Raw genomic sequence first — 20,812 nt, forward strand, 5'->3', positions numbered from 1 at the left:
TCTTTATAATTAGGAAAATAAGGATTTAATTCAGGTTTTTCCATTCATTATTTGGGATGCTATTTAACTGTAAGGTGTTAACATTACTATCCTGATCAGATGAAAGAAATATTTATTCATGAATTTGAGCATGAATGAGAATAAATGGTTTATTTCCTGTTCATTTCATTTTTTGTACAGTTCAGAATATATATATAATAAAAGTGCTTTGTAAATGGTAAAACACCATACAGATATTGTACAGTGACATTGTCTTAGCTCTTAAAACAAAGTAGCACTGATTACCAGATGCCCACTTAGCTTTTCATATCATAAGTATTTGTATGGGTGGGCTTGTTTTTAGTTCTGACATTTTACAATTTGTCCTTTGTTTACATGCAGCAAGGAGTTATGGGCGAAGACGAGGTAATTCATTTCTGTTTGCTATGGTATAACTGTTCTTAATTGGGTTTTACTGATCACCACTGTAATTAGCCTAGATTTTTTTTCTGCACTGTCCAAAAACTCACAGAAAAGTTATATTTTGATTTGCGCACTTGTCAAAGTTTTGAATCCTAAATCTCTTAACCTTTAAAGCACATTTTCATACTAATATGGTTATTTAATAAATGTCTTTTAAACTGTCCAGATTTTAACTGTTTAAAGTAATTTTTATACCTTTTAAAATAAAGCTACTATTTATAGTTTGCTTAAGAAATATGTTTAATAAATACTAGTGAAGGTGACATGCAGTATGATTTTTCTACTTTCTAAATCTATAACTGATTATCTCTGGTATATAATTTACAACTCTGTTAGTTTTATGTCTGACCCAGTTGAAAGTAAATACCATATAGGCTCTTGTTAACACTGATGTATAGAAATCATGTTGCTAATATTTCTCTGTGTCTTCTAAGAATATAATGCTTTCCTTCTCCCTCTCTCTACACCATGTAGGCACACTCACACACTCATTCACACACTCTGTCTCCCGCACCATTCTCCCCCTCTGGGTTCTTGCTGTCTTCCGGACAAAATGAGGACTGTGAAAGGCTGGACTACTAAACCTCTTCGGACAGTAGCTGACATGTTCTGTGGCTTAAACTTGGCTTCTCTTTTCTCATGTGCAGACTGGGAGGGAGCAAAGTAGATGGGATGAGAAGAAGCAAAAGTAATTTTACACAACCAGATTATCCTCTAAGTGTGCAATAATCATGATATTTAAATAGCTGTTGTAAGTACCAAAATGAATAAAAAAGGATTTTCCTTGACCCCTAAAACCTCCTTTGAGCCATGGAGGACAGACAGTAATAATAATGCCTTTTGATAAATTTTATAAATATGTGCCCGTGGTTCAATTTCTTTTCATGTAGTCATGAGTATGTGTGCTTTGAAAACAAACAAGCTCAAACTTTCTGCCACCACTAATGACAGAAACAAGTATTATATATTCTTAAGGAGTATTTCCAGTTTTGTATTTCACATTGTCTGAATTTAACTTCATTTTTGGAATTTGGTTTCTTCAAATGCTTGACTGAATCTCTTGGTTCTTTAGTTTTCTGACTAAAAAATTATAGGATATAGAAACTCAAAACTCAGAAAACTAAAGCTGAATTACCTTGTAAACGTTATTGTTAGCAACTGAGAAGAGGGGGAAGGTTTAGAATTTTAGTACCTATTTTCACATCTATGGACTGTCTTATTTCACTGTGCTATTTTAATATGGAGCTTCAATTCTTTTGGAAAAACCCACTTACCAAGCTGTGATTTTAGGTATTTTTGAAACTAGAGCAATTTAATTTAGGATCTTTTCCTTCTATACACTTTTCATCTTTTAACCTTAGTAATTTATGTTTAATTTGGCATACTACAACATAAATATTATGATCTAGGAAGTTCTTAGGAGCACAGTATCAGAAAGTCATGTTGTTGTTTATCTTCTTTTATCTCAATTCAGTAATTATAGACTATTTTTATGATATTAAGAAAAAGCAAAATTTTCTGCTTTCAGATAGGAACTTGCTACTATTCTTTATGGCTCCTAGAGGATAGAGATATAAAGATTTCCTCTACTTCAGAACTGCTTGCCAGCTTTGGAAGAAAGAAGACTCACATGGTTTTAAGGCTTCTGGAGAAGCTTTCTTTAGGACGGAACTGATAGTTGTCACACTTACTTGGCTTAACATGGAGGGGTAATGCCTGAATTTTCCTTTCAAATTATATGGAATTAGTAATTTTTTAGTTGGTCCTCTTTGAATAGTCAGAGTCTGCTTTTAAAATTTCAATTTTGATGGCCAGATGAAAAGTAGACCCATTAGAAATACCTATTGAGAGGTTTTATTTGAATTTGAACGTACTTTAACACAGTAATATAACATTAAAAAAAGAAAGAAAGAAACCCACACACATACCAAAGGAATGACTCAGAAAGGACTAGAAGAAGAAAAAAAAAAAAAAGAAAGGACTAGAAGTAGCCTGGCTCTCTTCCTATTTTCCACTCATTTTTTTCCCCTTTCTACGCTAGATACAATATCATTATCACACTGCTAACCTTTTAACTACCAAGATCCCCCTTGTATGGGCTTCGTGTTTAACATTTTGTCCATCAAAGGAACTGCATCAATTAATTTTATTTAATCATTTTTCTTAAAAAACAAAAAGTCTGATACATATCAGATCTACTGCTCATGTGGGATGTGTCACAATGAGTTGATATAATTCTTACCAAAAATAACACATTGCTCTTTACCAGTGCAGTGGTGGGTGAACAGTATTATTTTCACAAGGCATTTTGACTTTGTAGAGCAGTTTAGGAAGAACTGTTTGTTCTTACTTGCCACCTTTGACTCACATTTAAACCCAGGCATAGAGGAGCTGTTTTCATTTAAAAGATTTCCCACTTGACTGCAGTCAGACCAAATTGCTACCAAAATGACTTTATATATTTTAATTTCCTTAACAATGTCAAGAAGAACTTTAAATCAAGCTGGTTCTAGATATAAATATATAAAATATATTTTAGGAATATTCAAAAATTAATTATACTGGGAATAATTAAGAAGAGCAAATATTTCTTTCCCTGTTTTTTAGCTGGGACCTGCCCCAAGTCCTATGTATCTCTATACCCTGGGAACCATAAAAAGTTCTACTTCAGAGCTGCCTGGGGACCAGGATTAGGAAGGAGGAGACTCATATGGGGAGCTGACTTTAATATATGGAAAACTATCTTTTGTATTTATTGTCCAACGTTTCTTCCATTCTTTCTAAGAGTGAACACACTGGTCTGGGGTTGGATTAGGGTGGGAGTGTGAAGTGAGGTGTGCAATGTAATTTAAATTCTATCTCTCCACTTCAAATATTTTTATATTGCAATCTATCCTTGTAGTAAGGGATTAAAGGGCTACTGTGCTCCCAAGGAACAAAAATATATAGGATATTTTAAGTACTAGACATAGACCCTGTTTTAGTTGATAGGGCTAAACATCACAATGCAATCTGTTGTAGCAGGTAATCCCAAAGCTTTGAGTTAATAGATTGTATATGGAATGAAATAGGAGAAATGATTTTAAAAGGGAATGAAATTATGGAAGTTCAGTTAGAGAGGTTGGATATATTTATACTGTGTAGCTATTCAGATTTATGCACTGTAATAAATAAGGAATTATTAATAATATAGTACACCATGTGTTGCTTTAAAATTGACCCAGGATTGGGGCGCCTGGGTGGCTCAGTCGTTAAGTGTCTGCCTTCGGCTCAGGTCATGATCCCAGGGTCCTGGGATCGAGCCCCGCATCGGGCTCCCTGCTCAGTGGGGAGTCTGCTTCTCCTCCCTCTCCTGCTCCCCCTGCTTGTGCTCTCTCTCCCACTGTATCTCGCTCTGTCAAATAAATAAATAAAATCTTTAAAAAAAAAATAAAATAAAATTGACCCAGGATTTTCTGATTTGGTTAGATTTGATTCAAATTTGTTTGACTCTTAATCTTGTGAAGTAGCCAGAGTAAGGGTACACCCCCTAAATATCACCACTATCAAATCCTTTTATGATGAAGTCAAGGCTGAAATTCTTCATCTTTGATAAATACTTTTATAACTGTCAGAGAATGAGCAAAATCTCCAAAGCATGAAAAATAAAAAAAGCCAGATTAATACTGTAAGACAGAGGCCAGCGAACTGTGGCCCACAGGCCAAACTTCCAAACTATAAACAAAGTTTGTTGTTGTTGTTGTTTTAAAGATTTTATTTATTTGACCGAGAGAGACAGCGAGAGAGGGAACACAAGCAGGGGGAGTGGGAGAGGGAGAAGCAGGCTTCCCGCTGAGCAGGGAGCCCATCCAGGGCTTGACCCCAGGACCCCAGGATCATGACCCGAGCCGAAGGCAGACGCTTAACGACTGAGCCACCCAGGCGCCCCTAAACAAAGTTTTATTAGAACACAGCGATGCCCATTCGCTTTTTGTCTGGTTGTTTTGGAGCTACGGTGATGGCAGAGTTCAGTAGTTACAACAGTACACACAGCAGTGTGGCCTACAAAGTCTAAAATACTTACTTCTGACCCTTTACAGAAAGAAATTTGCTTACCCCTCCTCCTCAAAGAGGCCGACTGTACCTACTCTGCACCTATACCCAGCCATACCAGTATCTAAAAGAAACAAAATGTTAGTGAACTTATCAGATATATTATGTCCAGAAAGTAATTTACAAAGACATACTAGGCTATAATTGATTATTAAAATTAAGTGTCTTAGCCATCCTCTCTGAGAAAAGGAGGAACCTATTATTGGGGCAAAATCTTTTTAGGTGGAAGGGTACCTTATAGCTTCTTCCTCAGTTCTTTGGGAAAGCATGCCTTCTCAGTGATTCTATCGGATTAAACAGATGGTGCTTGAGAGAGTTCAGTCTTGGATCTGCCTCTATTGTTTTGATAGTTTTTTTGATCCTTTCATATTAAATAAAAATCATGCCATCACATTGGTAGATTTTTCTACTCCAAGAGAGTGACTGCTAGGATCTTAGAAGATGGGAAGAATATTCATATTCATCCTTAATTTATATAGTTTTTTTTTTTTTAGAACAACATTTAGTAAATGAAAGTACAGGATAATGCATTGAGATCAAAGAACTATGCTTAGATTCAAATTTTGTACATTTTGTACATGCCTAATTTTGTCAAATGTTTTCTTCTCCTTTCCTGCCTCCCCCTTTGGATATGTTGAGAAATTTCTTTAATCTGGGCTTCCAAAATAAGGTCAAAATCTGAAGAGTCAGTGTAGCTATAGATTTGGGCATATTAACATAGCCACCAGAGTAAAGTTAGTAATTGCTTACAACCCCTTCTGACTCCAGGCATGTGTGCAGCACAGACCTGCCCACACCAGGAAACCAGGTGTCGGGGCCAACCGTCCTGTCACACAAGCATCCTATTCATAATTTAGTCTCTCTCCCCATCTTCAGTTTAGGAAGCTCATCATGTAACTTTTATTATTGGTTGGAGTAAACATTTTTTATGGGAATATAGAAAAGTCTCAAGCATTCTCTAATCCCTTTTATTAAAATATTTTGAAATGAGTAATTTGAATCTTAATTATCCATAACAAACGAGGCTCATATTTGTGGTAATGGCTGTGTTTCTTACTCTAAAACCTTTGCCAATTTTGTGTTTTGGTAGAAGGTATATTTTTAGTCTTGTTAGAGGAATGTAGATCCTAAAATGTTGCCTTCGTGTTAGAAGGATTTGGGTTACCTGTTAAAGAGCCCTGGCAGCAGGGAAGCCATCTTAGACTCTTTTCATCTCCATCTGTCATTCATTTCTTATTACTTCCTCTATAATCTTTATTGTAACTGTTTTACCTTTAAAATTTTTATTGTGCATTTTAGGTGACTAACTTACTGTAAGGTATTTTACTTGCATTTGTTAAGTAGGGCTTTTGAGCACATAGTTAAGAATGTCTCCAGTTTTCTATATTTTACCTTGATATGGCCTCTGGAATGTTTCTGTACTTTTGCTCAAGCAGGTATCTTCTACCTATAAAGTGTCCCCTCTTTTTTCTCGTCTACATTTTTCTATCTAAAACTATCACATTCTTTGTAAATCTCTTAAATAACTCCTAGTTAGAATCTCACTCTGATCGATCTTGCCATTTGCAACAACATGGATGGAACTGGAGGGTGTTATGCTGAGCGAAATAAGTCAATCAGAGAAAGACATGTATCATATGACCTCACTGATATGAGGAATTCTTAATCTCAGGAAACAAACTGAGGGTTGATGGAGTGGGGGGTGGGGTGGGAGGGATGGGGTGGCTGGGTGATAGACACTGGGGAGGGTATGTGCTATGGTGAGCGCTGTGAATTGTGCAAGACTGTTGAATCACAGATCTGTACCTCTGAAACAAATAATGCAATATATGTTAAGGAAAAAAAAAGAAGAAGAAGATAGCAGGAGGGGAAGAATGAAGGGGGGGAAATCGGAGGGGGAGACGAACCATGAGAGGCGATGGACTCTGAAAAACAAACTGAGGGTTCTAGAGGGGAGGGGGGTGGGAGGATGGGTTAGCCTGGTGATGGGTATTGAGGAGGGCACGTTCTGCATGGAGCAGTGGGTGTTATGCACAAACAATTAATCATGGAACACTACATCAAAAACTAATGATGTAATGTATGGTGATTAACATAACAATAAAAATTTTTTAAAAAAAAGAATCTCACTCTAATCTTGGTTATAACTCATCTGCATTGTATTAATTTTCATGTTTATATACATGCATGTGTTATAAATGTATGTATATTTAGACATACATATTATAAGCAAATATGGATGTATATACATTTTAAGTTAGAATCACTAAAGTAGGATTTCTTTATAACAGTTTATCCTTGTTACCTTATAGTATGGTCAAGAATTTTGAGTCAAGAGTTTCATAACAATAGCCAGAGAATATAAATGAGGTGTTTGATGTCCAAGATCAAATGATTTCAAAAAGTAGGAAAAAAAAAACCTTAACCCTTCGAACAATGCAACTGTAATTATAGTTTAAAATTCTTTTGACTGTAGGGCTTGTTAATCAGTATCCATTGTTGCTGGTTTTAACAGCATGGAAATCTCACCTTTAAGATTATTTATCTGGAGAAAAAAAACACTTCTAATTATTATGGTAAGAACCTTAGGAACAACCATATCCAGTTCTTCTTTTAAAAGAAGAAGACATTTGAAAATTTCATAAATAATTGCTTTTAAATACTTACAAACTTCAGTCTCAAAGGGAAATTGTAAGATATTAAGATTGTATAGAAGATAGAATTGAAATTACTATCAGTAGTTATTTTTATTAATGAGTAGAATCATTGTATAAGTATACCACAGTTTGTCCCTTTCCCAAATATTTACAGACATTTGAGTTGTTTCCATTTGGGACCTGTTATAAATAAACTACCATAAACATTTTTATTCCCTTTTTCTTTTCTGTGTGTGTGTGTGTGTGTGTACACATAAGCACTCAGTTCTCTTAGATGTATAACTAAGAGTGGAATTGCTAGTTCATAGAGTGAATGTATGTTTAACTTTATTAGAAACTACCAACTAGTTTGCCAGTTTTATACTCATGACTTTGTATTGTTAAGCTTTTTAATTTTACCCATCCTGAGAGGCATGAAAGTGACATCTCATTATTGTTCTAATCTGCATCTTCCTGATAACTAAGGGTGATGTTGAAGCACCTTTTCATATGCTTATAACCCATCCATTATATTCTTTTGTAAACTTTCAGTACAAGTCTTTTGCCCATTTTTAATGCAATACAAGTCTTTTGTCCATTTCATTTAAGAAGAGTTCTTTATGTATTTTGTCCTACTTTCAGTAGTTGCTTGCCTTTTCACTTTACTGTCTTTTGATAAGCAGCAAAGTATTTAATTCTGATGGAAGCCCAGTTGTTTTCTTTTATCATTAGTGCCTTTTGGTCCTAAGAAATTACTGCCTATCCCCAAACATCATGAAGAAATTCCAGAAACTTTGTTGTTTTATCTTTCACATTTAAGTCTTGAATTTATTTTTGGTATGGTGTGAGAATAGGGATCAAGGTTCCTTTTTTTTTTCCCCCTCCAGCTGGATATCCACTGGTTCATCACCATTTATTGAAAAAAATCTCCCTTTCCACATTGAACTGCATTGATAACCTTGAAAAACATCAAGTGACTGTAAATTTGTGAGTCTCTTCCTGGACTCTGTTTTGTTCCAGTTAGCTGTTTGCCTGTCTTAACGTCAGTGTTACATTCTTAATAATCATAGCTAACTAGTAAGTCTTGAAATCAGGTTGTATAATCCTCCTTAACTTTTATTTTTAAAAACTGTTTTGAATCCTTTGATTTATCATAAATTTCAGAATGTCCTTGAGATTTCTAGAAGACAAAATTTTCTTGGATTTTGAATGACATTGTATTAAATTTATAATTTGGAGAGAATTTACATCTCACATGTTGATTTCTTCTCTCTATCATTTCCTTTAGTCTTGTAGAATTTCTCAGCGAATTTTTGTTTTCAGTGTAAAGGTCTTACATATCTTTCGTTTAATTCATTCCTACTGTTTGATGAGTTTTGATGACATAAGGAATGGCATTATTTTAAATTTTTTCCCAATTAGTACTATCATCTAGAAATAAGTTGATTTTTGTAAGTTGACTTTGTATTTGTCCCCTAGCTAAATGCACTTATTTCTAGTAGTTTGAGTCTTTTGAATTTTCCATATGAAATCATGTTCTTAGCAGGAACAGCTTTATTTTTTCCTTGCGAGTATTTGACACTTTATTTTTCTCATTCTACTGTACTAGTTCTATCTCAAAATAATTTGAATAGAAATAGTGAACATTCTTCCAAACCTCAGGGGGAAAGCATTTGATAGTTTATCATTGAAGATGTAAACTCTGAGTTTTTAATTCTCTTTATCAGATTGTGGAAATTCTTTCCTATTCCTAGTTTCCTGGGAGTTTTTAGTCATGAATGGCTGTTGAACTTTCAGGGTGCATTTCCGATATCTGTGGAAATGACTGTATGATATTTCTGTTTCCTTCTGTTAATGTGAATTACAGTAATTGATTTTCTTTTTTTTTTTGCTTACTCTTTTTTATCAAGTGCAAACCAGCAATTTAAGAAAACTTTGTCTTTTGAACAGAGAGAAGAGCAGAATTTTAATCCTATATCACTATACTTTAAAAAAAATTTTTTTCCATTTATTTGTTTATTTATTTAGTAAACTCTAACACCCAGCGTGGGGCTCGAGTTCCCAACCCCGAGATCAAGAGTGGCATGCTTTACTGACTCAGTCGTATATTCCTGGGGGTGAACTCCATTTAATCATGATGTGTTTTCCATTTATGTATATTTCTAGATTCAATCTGTCAGTATTTTCTTTAGGATTTCTGCCTCCTATGTTCATAAGGGATATTGGAAGGTAGTTTTCTTTTCTTGTAATGTTCTTACCAGGTTTTAATATCAGGGTTGTAAAACTAGTTAGGAAGTGTAGCCTTTTATTAAAAGTACATAGACTCTGTGTTGGTTGATGTCCCCTTTTCCATACTTAGTATTGGTAAATTGAGGTTTTTTTTAAAAAATATTTATTTGACACAGAGAGAGAGAGAGAGAGCGCGCACACGAGAGCAGGAACACAGCAGGGGGAGTGGGAGAGGGAGAAGCAGGCTTCCAGCCGAGCAGGAAACCTGATGTGGGACTCCATCCAATCCTGAGCCGAAGGCAGAGGCTTAACGACTGAGCCACCTGGCCCCCCGAGTTTTTTTTTCTTAATAAACTTGATAAACTTTGCTTATAAACTTTGCTTAGAGGTATATCAATTTTATAAGTTTTTGAAGAGCGATTTTTTGGCTTTATTGATTTGCTTTCATGTTAGTCTATATTTTATGTCATTGATTTTAGTTTTTTATTTCCTTCATCCTACTTTCTTTGTATTTAATTTGCTATTCTTTTTCTATCTTTTTGTGGCAGAAACTAGGATTACCTAAGCATTCCTTGTTTTCTAATATGCATTTAAAACTATAAATTGATTTCTCTAAGTATGGAAATTTTCCTCTAAGCATATAGCTTTTGCTACCTCCCGCAAATTTTATATTGTGTTTTCCTTATCATTCAGCTTCAGTCTTTTGAAGTGTAAGAACCTGAAAATACATCCTAGTTTCAGAGCAAAAAAAGAGAAAGGTAATTTAATTTTGGTTGAAAACCATTGTATTTTAGTCCAAATCATTTTATAATCAAATTTTACTTCTCCCCACATATATAATTTTACCTTTATTGCTAGTCATTTTCAGGCACTAAATATATGTGTGTATCATTCTTACAAAGCATGTTTAAAGTGTACTGCACATGAAAGATGTCATTATTTAGTGGTTCTCCTTTTATAGTCATATTAATTTAGGTTATAGGGAAAGATAATTGGCAAGATAAAAAGTGAAATTTTTGATGTATACTCGGTTAACTCCTCTTTTAAATGAGTACTTAATTCCATAGTTTTTATGGCTTCTTGAAAGTGGTCATGATTTTCTAGCAATGAAAATTTTTTTTTTAATATTTTATTTATTTATTTGTCTGAGAGAGAGAGAGTGAGCACACAGGCAGGGGGAGGGAGAAGCAGGCTCCCCACTGAGCAGGGAGCCCGATGCAGGACTCGATCCCAAGATCCTGGGATCATGACCTGAGTCGAAGGTAGATGCTTAACTGACTGAGCCACCCAGGCACCCCTAGCAATGAAAATTGTTAGTATGGCCAGTGTGTGATGTTTCTTAGACTTTCTATTACATCCTTTGTTCAGCTGAGCCTTGGTTACTAGATTTTAGACATAGATTATAGATTTTTGATAGTTATTTTATTTACTATAATTTATTGGTTATAGTTAAAACTATTATAGTTAGTAATATAGAATCATTGTTAAAATATAGTTATATTATGAATGTGCTTACAGTATTATAGTTAATACAAAAAGTTTAAACCCTTTTTGGGTCACCTCTCTTATGTAGTGATTTCCTTTGTCCTGCATTTAGTATTTCTATTTAGAACCTAAATATTTATGATCTATATTTTTGCTCAAGATAAAAATCTATTAGAAAGACTTTGTTTATTATATTCATGGAACTGCTAAATTCACATGTGTGTTAGGGCACTTCAAAGTGAAATAATTTCAAATGTATTGACATGTCTGAAATAAGTATAAAATTTGGATTTGTAATTTTTCTACTAAAAACTAGTTAATATGCATGTTCTCTGCTTCATCTTATTCCTTTTAAAATACAGAATATTAAAGTCCAACCTTAGAAGTTGAACCAGTTATTCACAATATTATTTGTAATGGATCTTGATGAGGTTTATTTTCTTAAATGAAATAGATAAAATACTTTTGAAGGGCTTTCTTTCTGTTGCTCACACAGACTAATGACATTTGTTTTACATTGGTCCTTATTTCTGATAGCAAAGGTATTGGAAAAGTTAAATTAATATTCACAAAGTTAACTCAGTGAACAAGGACATCTTTCAAAACATCTTATTTAAATTGAATTTGAATCTGTATAATAATTCCTTATTCCTATACAAATAGGATCTTCCTCCTTGTTTTTGGTGTTAGAAACTTCAGATTCTTACTTCCAGCACCCAGCTAACTACAGTTCACAAACATATAAACCCCTTCCTTCTCATCCCAACCCCAGTTCTCCACAGGCCATCACATTTCACATTGTCTTTGTTTATATCACTTGTATCATGTGTCATATTTTTCAAGATGATATATTAATGACATTTTAATGTTGAATATTACTTGTACATGTTAAGGCACATGCTATAGATTCTGTGCATAGTCTCCTCATCCAAAAAAAAAAAAAACCTTTCATTCCATCTTGAAAGAAAAACAATTTCTCTGCATTCTTATTTTCTCTTTTTCCTTCTCTAATAAACTTCTAAAGAATCATCTTCTTTTGATGTCTTTATAAAACTCTACACACAGCATGGCTCCCATCCAACTTTATTAAAACTGCTTACCTTCAAAGATCATGCATGTCCTTGAATACAGTTGTCATTTTTTAAAATGATTATCTTAACATCTCACACTGTTACTTCATGGCTCCTTTTTTTGTTTGTTTGTTTTTACTTTTATCACATTTTTCTTTGGCACTGTGTTACAATAATATTTTGACTTCCCTTATACTTTTCTTACCACTCCTTTCTTGAGCTCCTTGAATGTTCCATTACTTCCTTTTAAGTTTCTCAAGGAACTACCTCATCATTTCTCTCTGGAGTTGTCTAGTGATACTACAAAGAACCTTCAAGTGTCATTTCTGTAAAGTTGACTCTCTTCTAAAAAATGTGGCTTATTTCCCTTCTCCACACCATTTGCAACCCCCTATCTTATATTTCATTCTGAATATCCTCTCAGTCTATGCAGCTTCACATACCTACCCTTCTTTTTTTTTTCTTTCAAGGTTTTATTTAAATTCCAGTTTCTTACCATACAGTGTAAGATTGGTTTCAGGTGTAGAATTTAGTGATTCAACGCTTACATACAACACCGAGTGCTCATCACAGTAAGTGCACTCCTTAATCCCCATCACCTATTTCACCCTGCCCACCTCCCCTCCATCAACTTTCAGTTTGTTCTCTGTAGTTAAGAGTCTGTTTCCTGGTTTGCCTCTCTTTCCCTGCCACTGCCCCCACCCCGGGTTCATCTGTTTTGTTTATTAAATTCCACGTATGAGTGAAATCATATGATATTTGTCTTTGACTTATTTTGCTTTGCATAATACTCTCTAGCTCCATCTACATTGTTGCAAATGGCAAAATTTCATTCTTTTTGATGGCTGAGTAATATTCCATTGTACATATACATACCACATCTTTACCCATTCATCAGTCGACGGACGTTTGAGCTCTTTCCATGATTTGGCTATTATTGATAATTCTATAAACATCGGGGTGCATGTATCCCTTTGAATCAGTGTTTTTTATCCTTTGGGCAAATACCTGGTAGTACAATTGCTGGATAATAGGGTAGCTCTATTTTTAACTTTTTGAGGAACCTCCATACTGTTTTCCAGAGCCGCTGCACCAGCTTGCATTCCCACCAACAGTGTAAGAGGGTTCCCCTTTCTCTGCATCCTTCCCGAAACCTGTTGTTTCTTGAGTTGTTGATTTTAGCCATTCTGACTGGTGTGAGTGATAATCTCATGGTAGTTTTGATTTGCATTTCCCTGATGATGAGTGATGATGAATAACTTCTCATGTGTCTGTTAGCCAGCTGTATGTCTTCTTTGGTAAAATGTCTGTTCAGGTCTTCTGCCAATTTTTTAACAGATATGTCAGTGTCTGGGGCGCCTGGGTGGCTCAGTCATTAAACGTCTACCTTCGGCTCAGGTCATGATCCCGGGGTCCTGGGATTGAGCCCCGCATCGGGCTCTCTGCTCAGCGGGAAGCCTGCTTCTCCCTCTCCCACTCCCCCTGCTTGTGTTCCCTCTCTCACTGTGTCTCTGTCAAATAAATAAATAAAATCTTAAAAAAAAAAAAAAGATACGTCAGTGACATTTGCAAATGTCTTCTCCCATTCCAAAGGTTACCTTTTAATTTTGTTGATTGTTTCCTTCCATATCTACCCTTTCTTATACCAGTTTTTGTCTTTATTGTCCTTATATTTAGTTAATGATTCTTATTATTCATGTTCTAATGCTTTCTTTTAGTTTCTCCTTTCCATTTTTCTGTTTTGTTTCCCAGATATCTACTCTTTACTGCTGTAGTTATCTCCTCTGTTCATCCTTCCTGATCTGCTCATTTCTAATCACTTTAACCACATTTGCTATATGTCTTCCCAAAGCACCAGTAAAATTATCTTGCTTGAGCCCGCATATCCATTTTTTTGTTTATTTTAATCACATACTAAATAAAACATCTCCTTTAGCACTGGCATTCAAGGCTAAGTATTCTGACCAGCCTCAAAGCTGTTTTATTACTTGTAATCTCCTTATTTCCAACATGTAGTAGTCAATTTTGACTTCTCCCTATTTCTTAAATAGATTCATATTTTCCTCTTTTCCATTTGGAAAATTTACTCAAAACCATGTGCTTTTTTTTTTTTAATTTTTTTTAATTTTATTATGTTATGTTAGTCACCATACATCATTGGTTTTTGATGTGGTGATCCACGATCCATTGTTTTCCTATAACACCCAGTGCTCCATGCAGTACGTGCCCTCCTTAATGGGAGACGATATTTGCAAATGACACTACAGATAAAGGGCTGGTATCCAAGATCTATAAAGAACTCCTCAAACTCAACACCCAAAAAACAAATAATCAAGTCAAAAAGTGGGCAGAAGATATCAAAACCATGTTCTAACGTTTCTAATGCACTGAGTAAATACCACTAGCTTTCCCTTTTCACCACAATTGCCATTCAGTTTCACTTGGGGATTTAAGAAATTACCCATTTATTAGGCAGACTACTCCCTTCCTCCAACAAACTTCCTCTGAAGTACTTTGAAGCTTTCTTATGGATATGTGCAATAGTTATATGTATAGATCTTATCTTTTCTAAGTACATTCCCTGAGAACAGGGGACTATATTTTATTAGGTCATTTTATTTTTTAGAATCCCATGGAGTCTAGCATCAGGATTGCTGCAGAGAATTATACAGGACGTGCCCTGTACAAAGGGTGTACCCCCTGAATGGTGGGCTTAGATGGGGACCAAAGCCCTAGAGGGGATGCCTTTTTCTGTTTTGCACATGTGCAGAAGCCCTGTCTACCCTTTTATATAATTGTCACATATGTAATCAATTAATTCAAAACCTTATATGCAAGTCTTACTTGTTGCCTTTGTCCTTACTTACTGTGGTCTGCAAGTAGCTTTTTATTATGTGCTCTTATCTATTTAGTTTGTGCCATTTCCCTTTTGCCACCAATTTCTCAAAGGTTTCTCCTGTAACACATCCAGTTTAAACTGTCCCCATACATCAGATTCTTGCTGCTTTCCATAATAAAAAATTGAAGTGATCTAGTGTTTGCAGTATAATTGTTGTCATATGACTACGTTTATTTCTGAGTCATTCTTCAGACTGCTTCTCTTTTGAATCCAGGTAATTAAAACCTTAAACTATCTGAATTTCCCTTATTTTTTTTATGCCTGTGTCACCTTATTTTAAGCCTTTGAATTTGTCATTGCTATTTTAGTGCCTGACTTTAGCATTTCCCTGTATCTGAGACTCAGGTTATATTTGTTCTTATATTTTAGGTCGTTCTTCCCTCTTTCCAATAGATGATGGTCTGCTTGATGATGGTCATAATGATCAAGTTGGTGTTTTAAATTCACCCACATGTTACTCAGCTCATCAAAATGGAGAACGAATAGAACGCTTCTCTCGAAAAGTTTTTGTTGGTGGTCTTCCTCCAGATATTGATGAAGGTAGAGTGATAATTTGAGCTTAAAACAAACAAAAACTTAAAATACAATGTGATTGGGGGTATGGAATTTTTTACCTCAAGATTTTCAGTCAGAATGGATATCCATCTCTGTTTTAAATGTTCTGTCACCTGTTGAAATATGAAATAGGAGGTAATTGAACAGTTTAAAGATTTTTTCTTTATATGTTAAAATGCAGATTGTTATTTCTAATAAAACTTAAAATCTTTTGTATTACCATAATACAAGACACAAACTAAAATACCTGCAGTGCATGATAGTCAAAAGTTTAATTTCCTTAAGAATAAATAGGCTGTTAGAAACAGGTAAGAAATAGGTAATAAAACCCAAAAGGGTAATGGAAACAGAACATAGTAAAAATAATCATGTATAATAATAACAAAAGAAAAAAATTCAAAGTAAAGATTAAAAATACTGAAGCTGTCTAATGTTTGTGCAGTTGTGGGAAATCTGCCACTCTTATTCACAACTAAGAGGATATTGATACACTTTGAGAAATGTTTCAATTATGATTCAAATATCCACAACCTATTCTAAGTGTTAATTAGTATAATAAGGTTTTCATGTGATGAAATAACCTAGAGCATATCATTGTATTTGACTTGTATTTGTCTCAGTGAAGCTACCCGGTGTGTGTCAGCCCTTAGTGTATTTTATGAGTGTGATAATTCTACATGTCTTGTTCTAGCAGACCTTTTCTTTCCCTATGAGATTTTACTTATCAAACAGTAATCGTCTCTTTGTTTAACTTGAGATAACATCGGCATGTTTTTCAAGCCAGTAATATTTATAGTTTGGTATACTATCAATCCATTAGTATCTACACAATGTTATATAAAATTTTAAAACTCACACTGAATTGATTGCTCTGGCCAATGTGCGGCTTAAAAATAAATTTATTTTGACTAAAATACCTATTTATTTCATATATTCTTTTAGTAAGGGTATTAGATGTGTTTTGAGTTTTCATATTCTAGTTTAGCTTAGGGTACTTGGTACTTTTAAATATTAAATCTTTAACTTATAAAATATGGGTTTGGGGTTTTTTTTTTCGTTTTTTTGTTTTGTTTTGTTTTGTTTTCCAAAATGAACCATTAAAACTAATTCCTAATGTGTATTATTGTACTTTTTTAAGACGAAATAACTGCTAGCTTCAGAAGATTTGGGCCCTTGGTAGTAGATTGGCCTCATAAAGCCGAAAGCAAGTCCTATTTTCCACCAAAAGGTAAGAATTTTTATTGTTAATATTTTCTAAGGAATCAGTTTTATGAGAGCAAATAAGACAATATCAATTACTTTGTGTTTTCTTTTCTTTTAGAATTGTGTGTCATCCTATCTTTATATAAAAACTAATAATTTGTGAAGGCTGATAACATGTGTCAAGTGAGGAAGAATGGGCCTAAGGACTGTCATAGTTTCACTTTAAGCCACTCAGGAACCATTAGACCCTTGTCGTGCTTTCTCTATAATGATTTGACAATAATTTCAAAGACTCAAATCAACAAATGTTTTGAGGTTTTTTTTCTCTGTTTGAAGCATCCTTCTAAGTAACTTGGGTACAGACATATAAAAAGTGTCCCTCTATGCAGTGAAATTAAGATCTATTTGAAGTGAGAGAAAAATATAAACACATGAATAGTATAAATATTGCAAGATTTACTTAAGTGTTCCAAACAATAGGAGATAGCAACAGAGCAATATTTACTCTGTGGGTGAATTTAGTTAGAGGAGAAGGTGACTGCTCCGAACCCCCATTATATAAAGAGATCAGATGTGAAGAGAATACCTAGTTGTGCTAGTAACTTATTGCTAGGATGCTACTGTGGCTTGTCACCATAGCACAAGATCACAAATCACACTCTCATTCGTGTGAGCAAAAGCAAGGCCACCATCAGTGGGGAGCAGAAGTAGGTACCCCTTGCCCACAATGAGCAGGGGAGGTGAGTGGAGAGAATTAAACATGAATCCAGTCAGGTTACTAATGGCAGATTCTCTGAAATGAATAAAAAGAAAGGGAGAGGTTGAAAAACTAAGACTTTTCTTTGAACATCATTGAAATAAAATTTTAGAAAAACAAAAACCCTGTTATTCTCATGGCTAAGTGAATTTTCAAGCCTGGAAAAAAGACTCCCAATAGATATGTTAAATGGCCTGATTCGGGCTCTGGGAAAGGAAACATGTTAGAATAGTTATTGGCATACAAAAACTAAAGGTTTCTGGTACTGAATTATATGGGATATCTCACTTTTCGTCACTGAGAATTCTAGAACCTCCATTACCAGTTCACGTAGATTTTTAGAGAAATGGAATAACACAGTGGTTTTTGTTTTATACCTTTAGATCTTATATTTATGGAATCAAGAACATCTTTTGAGCAGGAATTCTGAATCCCAGGTCTCTATGAGAATCTGGTTAAAGCTATAGACCTTTCTCCACGTACTCTAAATTTTCACCCAAATTTGGAGTTTACTGGACTTGGAGGTGCTGATACTTAGAGAGAAAATTAGCTCCATATAGATGTGGATGTTCATTTGTTCATCTGAGTTTTAATCTGTTGTTGAGTTTTAATTTATTGCTGAGTTTTAAGCTGAATTTTAATATGTTGTCCATTGTTTCACTCTCTTGGCCTTTTATAGTTTTTTAAGTGTTCAATAAAAATGCCAATTAGTTTCTAATATTCCAGCCTAAGTTACCAGTGCCCTGGCCTACTTCAGGAATGTGACTAGTCTGTCCATACCTCTGGCTCTCTTCAGTTTTTCTCCCATAGCACAGCCAGAATAATCTCTCTGAAAACTCATCTGATAGTGCTATCCCTTGACCATCTACTTAAAACCCTTCAGTGGTTTCTTTTAGTTAGAAAAAAGGCAAAAATCTGTTTGCCCTGCCCAGCCTCCCCATCTCTCTGGTTTCTTCTCCCACTATTGGTTCTTGTTCCGGTTCCAAAAACCAGCCTTGTTCTCTCCTGCCTTAGGGCTCTTGTGTATGGTATTCTCTCTCACCCTGAAGGCCCTTCTCATGTGTCTTCATCTACATACCCCCGTTTATCTGTTTAAACATTGGTTGCTCACAGGATACTTTCAGGACGCGCCTAACGGTTCACAAATTCCTGTTGTAGGCTCTCCTAGCACGGCTCTGCTCTTTCATAACACTTGTCACAGCTATGGTGTTACATTTTTACAACTCTATAAATCTGTGATGGTTTTGCTAATACTCAATTCTTCCCATAGTCTGTAAGACTCTGCCTTTACTCATCTTTGTATTCTTGGTAATGCACAGAATAATAATTGGCTAACAAATGATATAAACAGCTATAAATACTACAGGATGGAGAAGTTCCTTTGACCTGAAGTAGGTGGGCAAGGCTTCACTGAGAAGTTCTGAATGAAATCTGAAGGTATTGTGTAATCTATATAGACATAAAGTTGTTGAACAGAGTTCCAGGCAGGAATTGAAATACAGTTTTAGAAAGGAATGAAAATTGGTTTGTGTGGAGACAGGTATACATTTTTTGCCTGAGCCTCTTGTTCATATAACAGGATGATGGACTCTAAGCCTAGAAAGATGTGTTGGCACAAATTTAATCAAACAGAATAGTTGCTGTCTTTGTTGCTCTTGTTGCCATTGTTGTTGTCATTGTGGTTTTTGTGGTGATAGTTAGTTTATTTTCTCAGACTGAAAACAAAACAAAAAGACCTCAAAAAAGTAGCACTGGCCAATCATAGTTTTTGGTACAATTATAGTTAATTGTCATTGTCAAAGACCAGTGTTTCCAAACCTTGTTCTTTTAAGCAGTTTTGTCATTGTTGTAATTCATTTTCCATGGTTTGGAAACACTGGTGCAGAAGCATCCAATGAGCCCTTGGATATGGAGCCACACATGTACTTAGGTTTCCTTTACAGTGAATAAGGTTCACCCAGTGTGAGTATTAATTTGCTCTATAGTATGTTTTTGGTAAGAGTATTTTAATATTTAATGGTTTTCCTTAGCTAGATCATGATTTACCTGCCATGTTGCTTAATTAGTTTTGTGATACAAACGTTTCTTCCCTAATAATCACACAAATCATTAAGCAATATTAAGAATATTGAATGTAGGGGTGCCTGGGTGGCTCAGTCAGTGAAGCATCTGCCTTTGGCTCAGGTCATGATCTCAGGGTCCTGGGATCTGAGCCCCGTCAGCGGGGAGCCTGCTTCTTCCTCTGCCCCTCCTACCGCTCGTGCTTTCTCTCTCTCTCTCTTTCTGTCAAATAAATAAAATCTTTAAAAAATATATTGAATGTAAAGTATTACTTTAAAAACTAAGCAAAATTAAAATATTAATATCAAAAATTAATATCACAAATCTTAACATTAAAAATACTGAATTTAAAATACTATTTTAGTAAATTGGTCTTATATCCTCTCAATTATTACAAAACAGTTATAACTCTCAAATCCTTAACTTGGATCAAAATTAAAGCCTTCACTTGAAACCAGTCTTCATTTTTTATTCAAGCATATTTAAATTATTTCTAGCAGTTGGAAACGTCTACAGTGTGTTTTCTTAATCTTGCATAATCACACCTTTGGAAGTTTCTATTGCAAAGGTTGGTTTGATGGCTTATTTATGCCATCAGGTATTATAAATTTAAAATGAAGCACTTTTGTGTCACATCAGACCTTTGTGGCAATTACAGCCATTGTTGGCAATAAAGCTATGTGTTTTGATTTCTGCATAAAACATGACCTCACATTTACCATTGTCTAATGGAATAAATAGATGTGCATGGCCTGCTTGATGACTTCTTCGTATTAGAACCAGATTACAATCCCCTAGGTTTGTTTGCATAGAAATCTCGTCAAGGAAAGGGGTGTATTTTGGTCAGTTAGTTATCAGCTTCTAAGGAATAATTACGTAATGGTGAACTTGCAGTGTAAATTTTGATACCTTCTTTTTATAATGAAGTCTCTTCTACTTAAAGATTGACAATCTGTTATCACAAAGAAAGGAGGAAGGGCATATTTCCCAAAGGTACAGGCATCTAAGCAAGAGCTTGGGTCCAAAGTCCAAACATAGTCTCCAGACGATTTGAAAGGAGTGTTCCACAGCTCATCCCAGTTGAGAGTTTGATTTTAAGGTTCTGACCCATGCTGGAGTACCCATTTTCACTCCAGCCTCCTTAAGGTAGTTTCCTTAGTACAATTTTGAAGTTGTCATGCTGACTGTGGTTATTTCCCCCTCCTTATGGAAATTGTTGGGCCTTTCCAAGTGTGCTCTAGTCCAAAGTGTGCACCAGAACGTGTCTTAGCCTGAGGGCATTTCTAGGAATCTTCTTCTAATATGCTCAAGGGGTTAATCCTGCCAAGTTCTTGAATAAGACAGTATGTTGGGAGACCTTGGG

General features: G+C 34.9%; 1 protein-coding gene across 4 annotated transcripts in view; it reads left to right on the plus strand.

The window, feature by feature from the left end:
• The window catches only part of CPEB2 (cytoplasmic polyadenylation element binding protein 2), a 70,659-nt gene that overhangs the window by 37,070 nt on the left and 12,777 nt on the right, over positions 1-20,812 (plus strand). For 2 of the 4 annotated variants that reach the window (XM_032399957.1, XM_032399968.1), the window contains 3 exons: positions 382-405; positions 15,243-15,413; positions 16,567-16,656. In XM_032399957.1, coding sequence (XP_032255848.1) covers positions 382-405; positions 15,243-15,413; positions 16,567-16,656 — 285 coding nt within the window. The remainder of the gene's footprint in view (positions 1-381; positions 406-15,242; positions 15,414-16,566; positions 16,657-20,812) is intronic. The other 2 variants (XM_032399962.1, XM_032399974.1) reach the window with 1 other exon arrangement.

This window comes from Phoca vitulina, unplaced genomic scaffold (genome assembly GCF_004348235.1).
Source record: "Phoca vitulina isolate PV1807 unplaced genomic scaffold, GSC_HSeal_1.0 scaffold3, whole genome shotgun sequence".
NCBI lineage: Eukaryota > Metazoa > Chordata > Mammalia > Carnivora > Phocidae > Phoca > Phoca vitulina.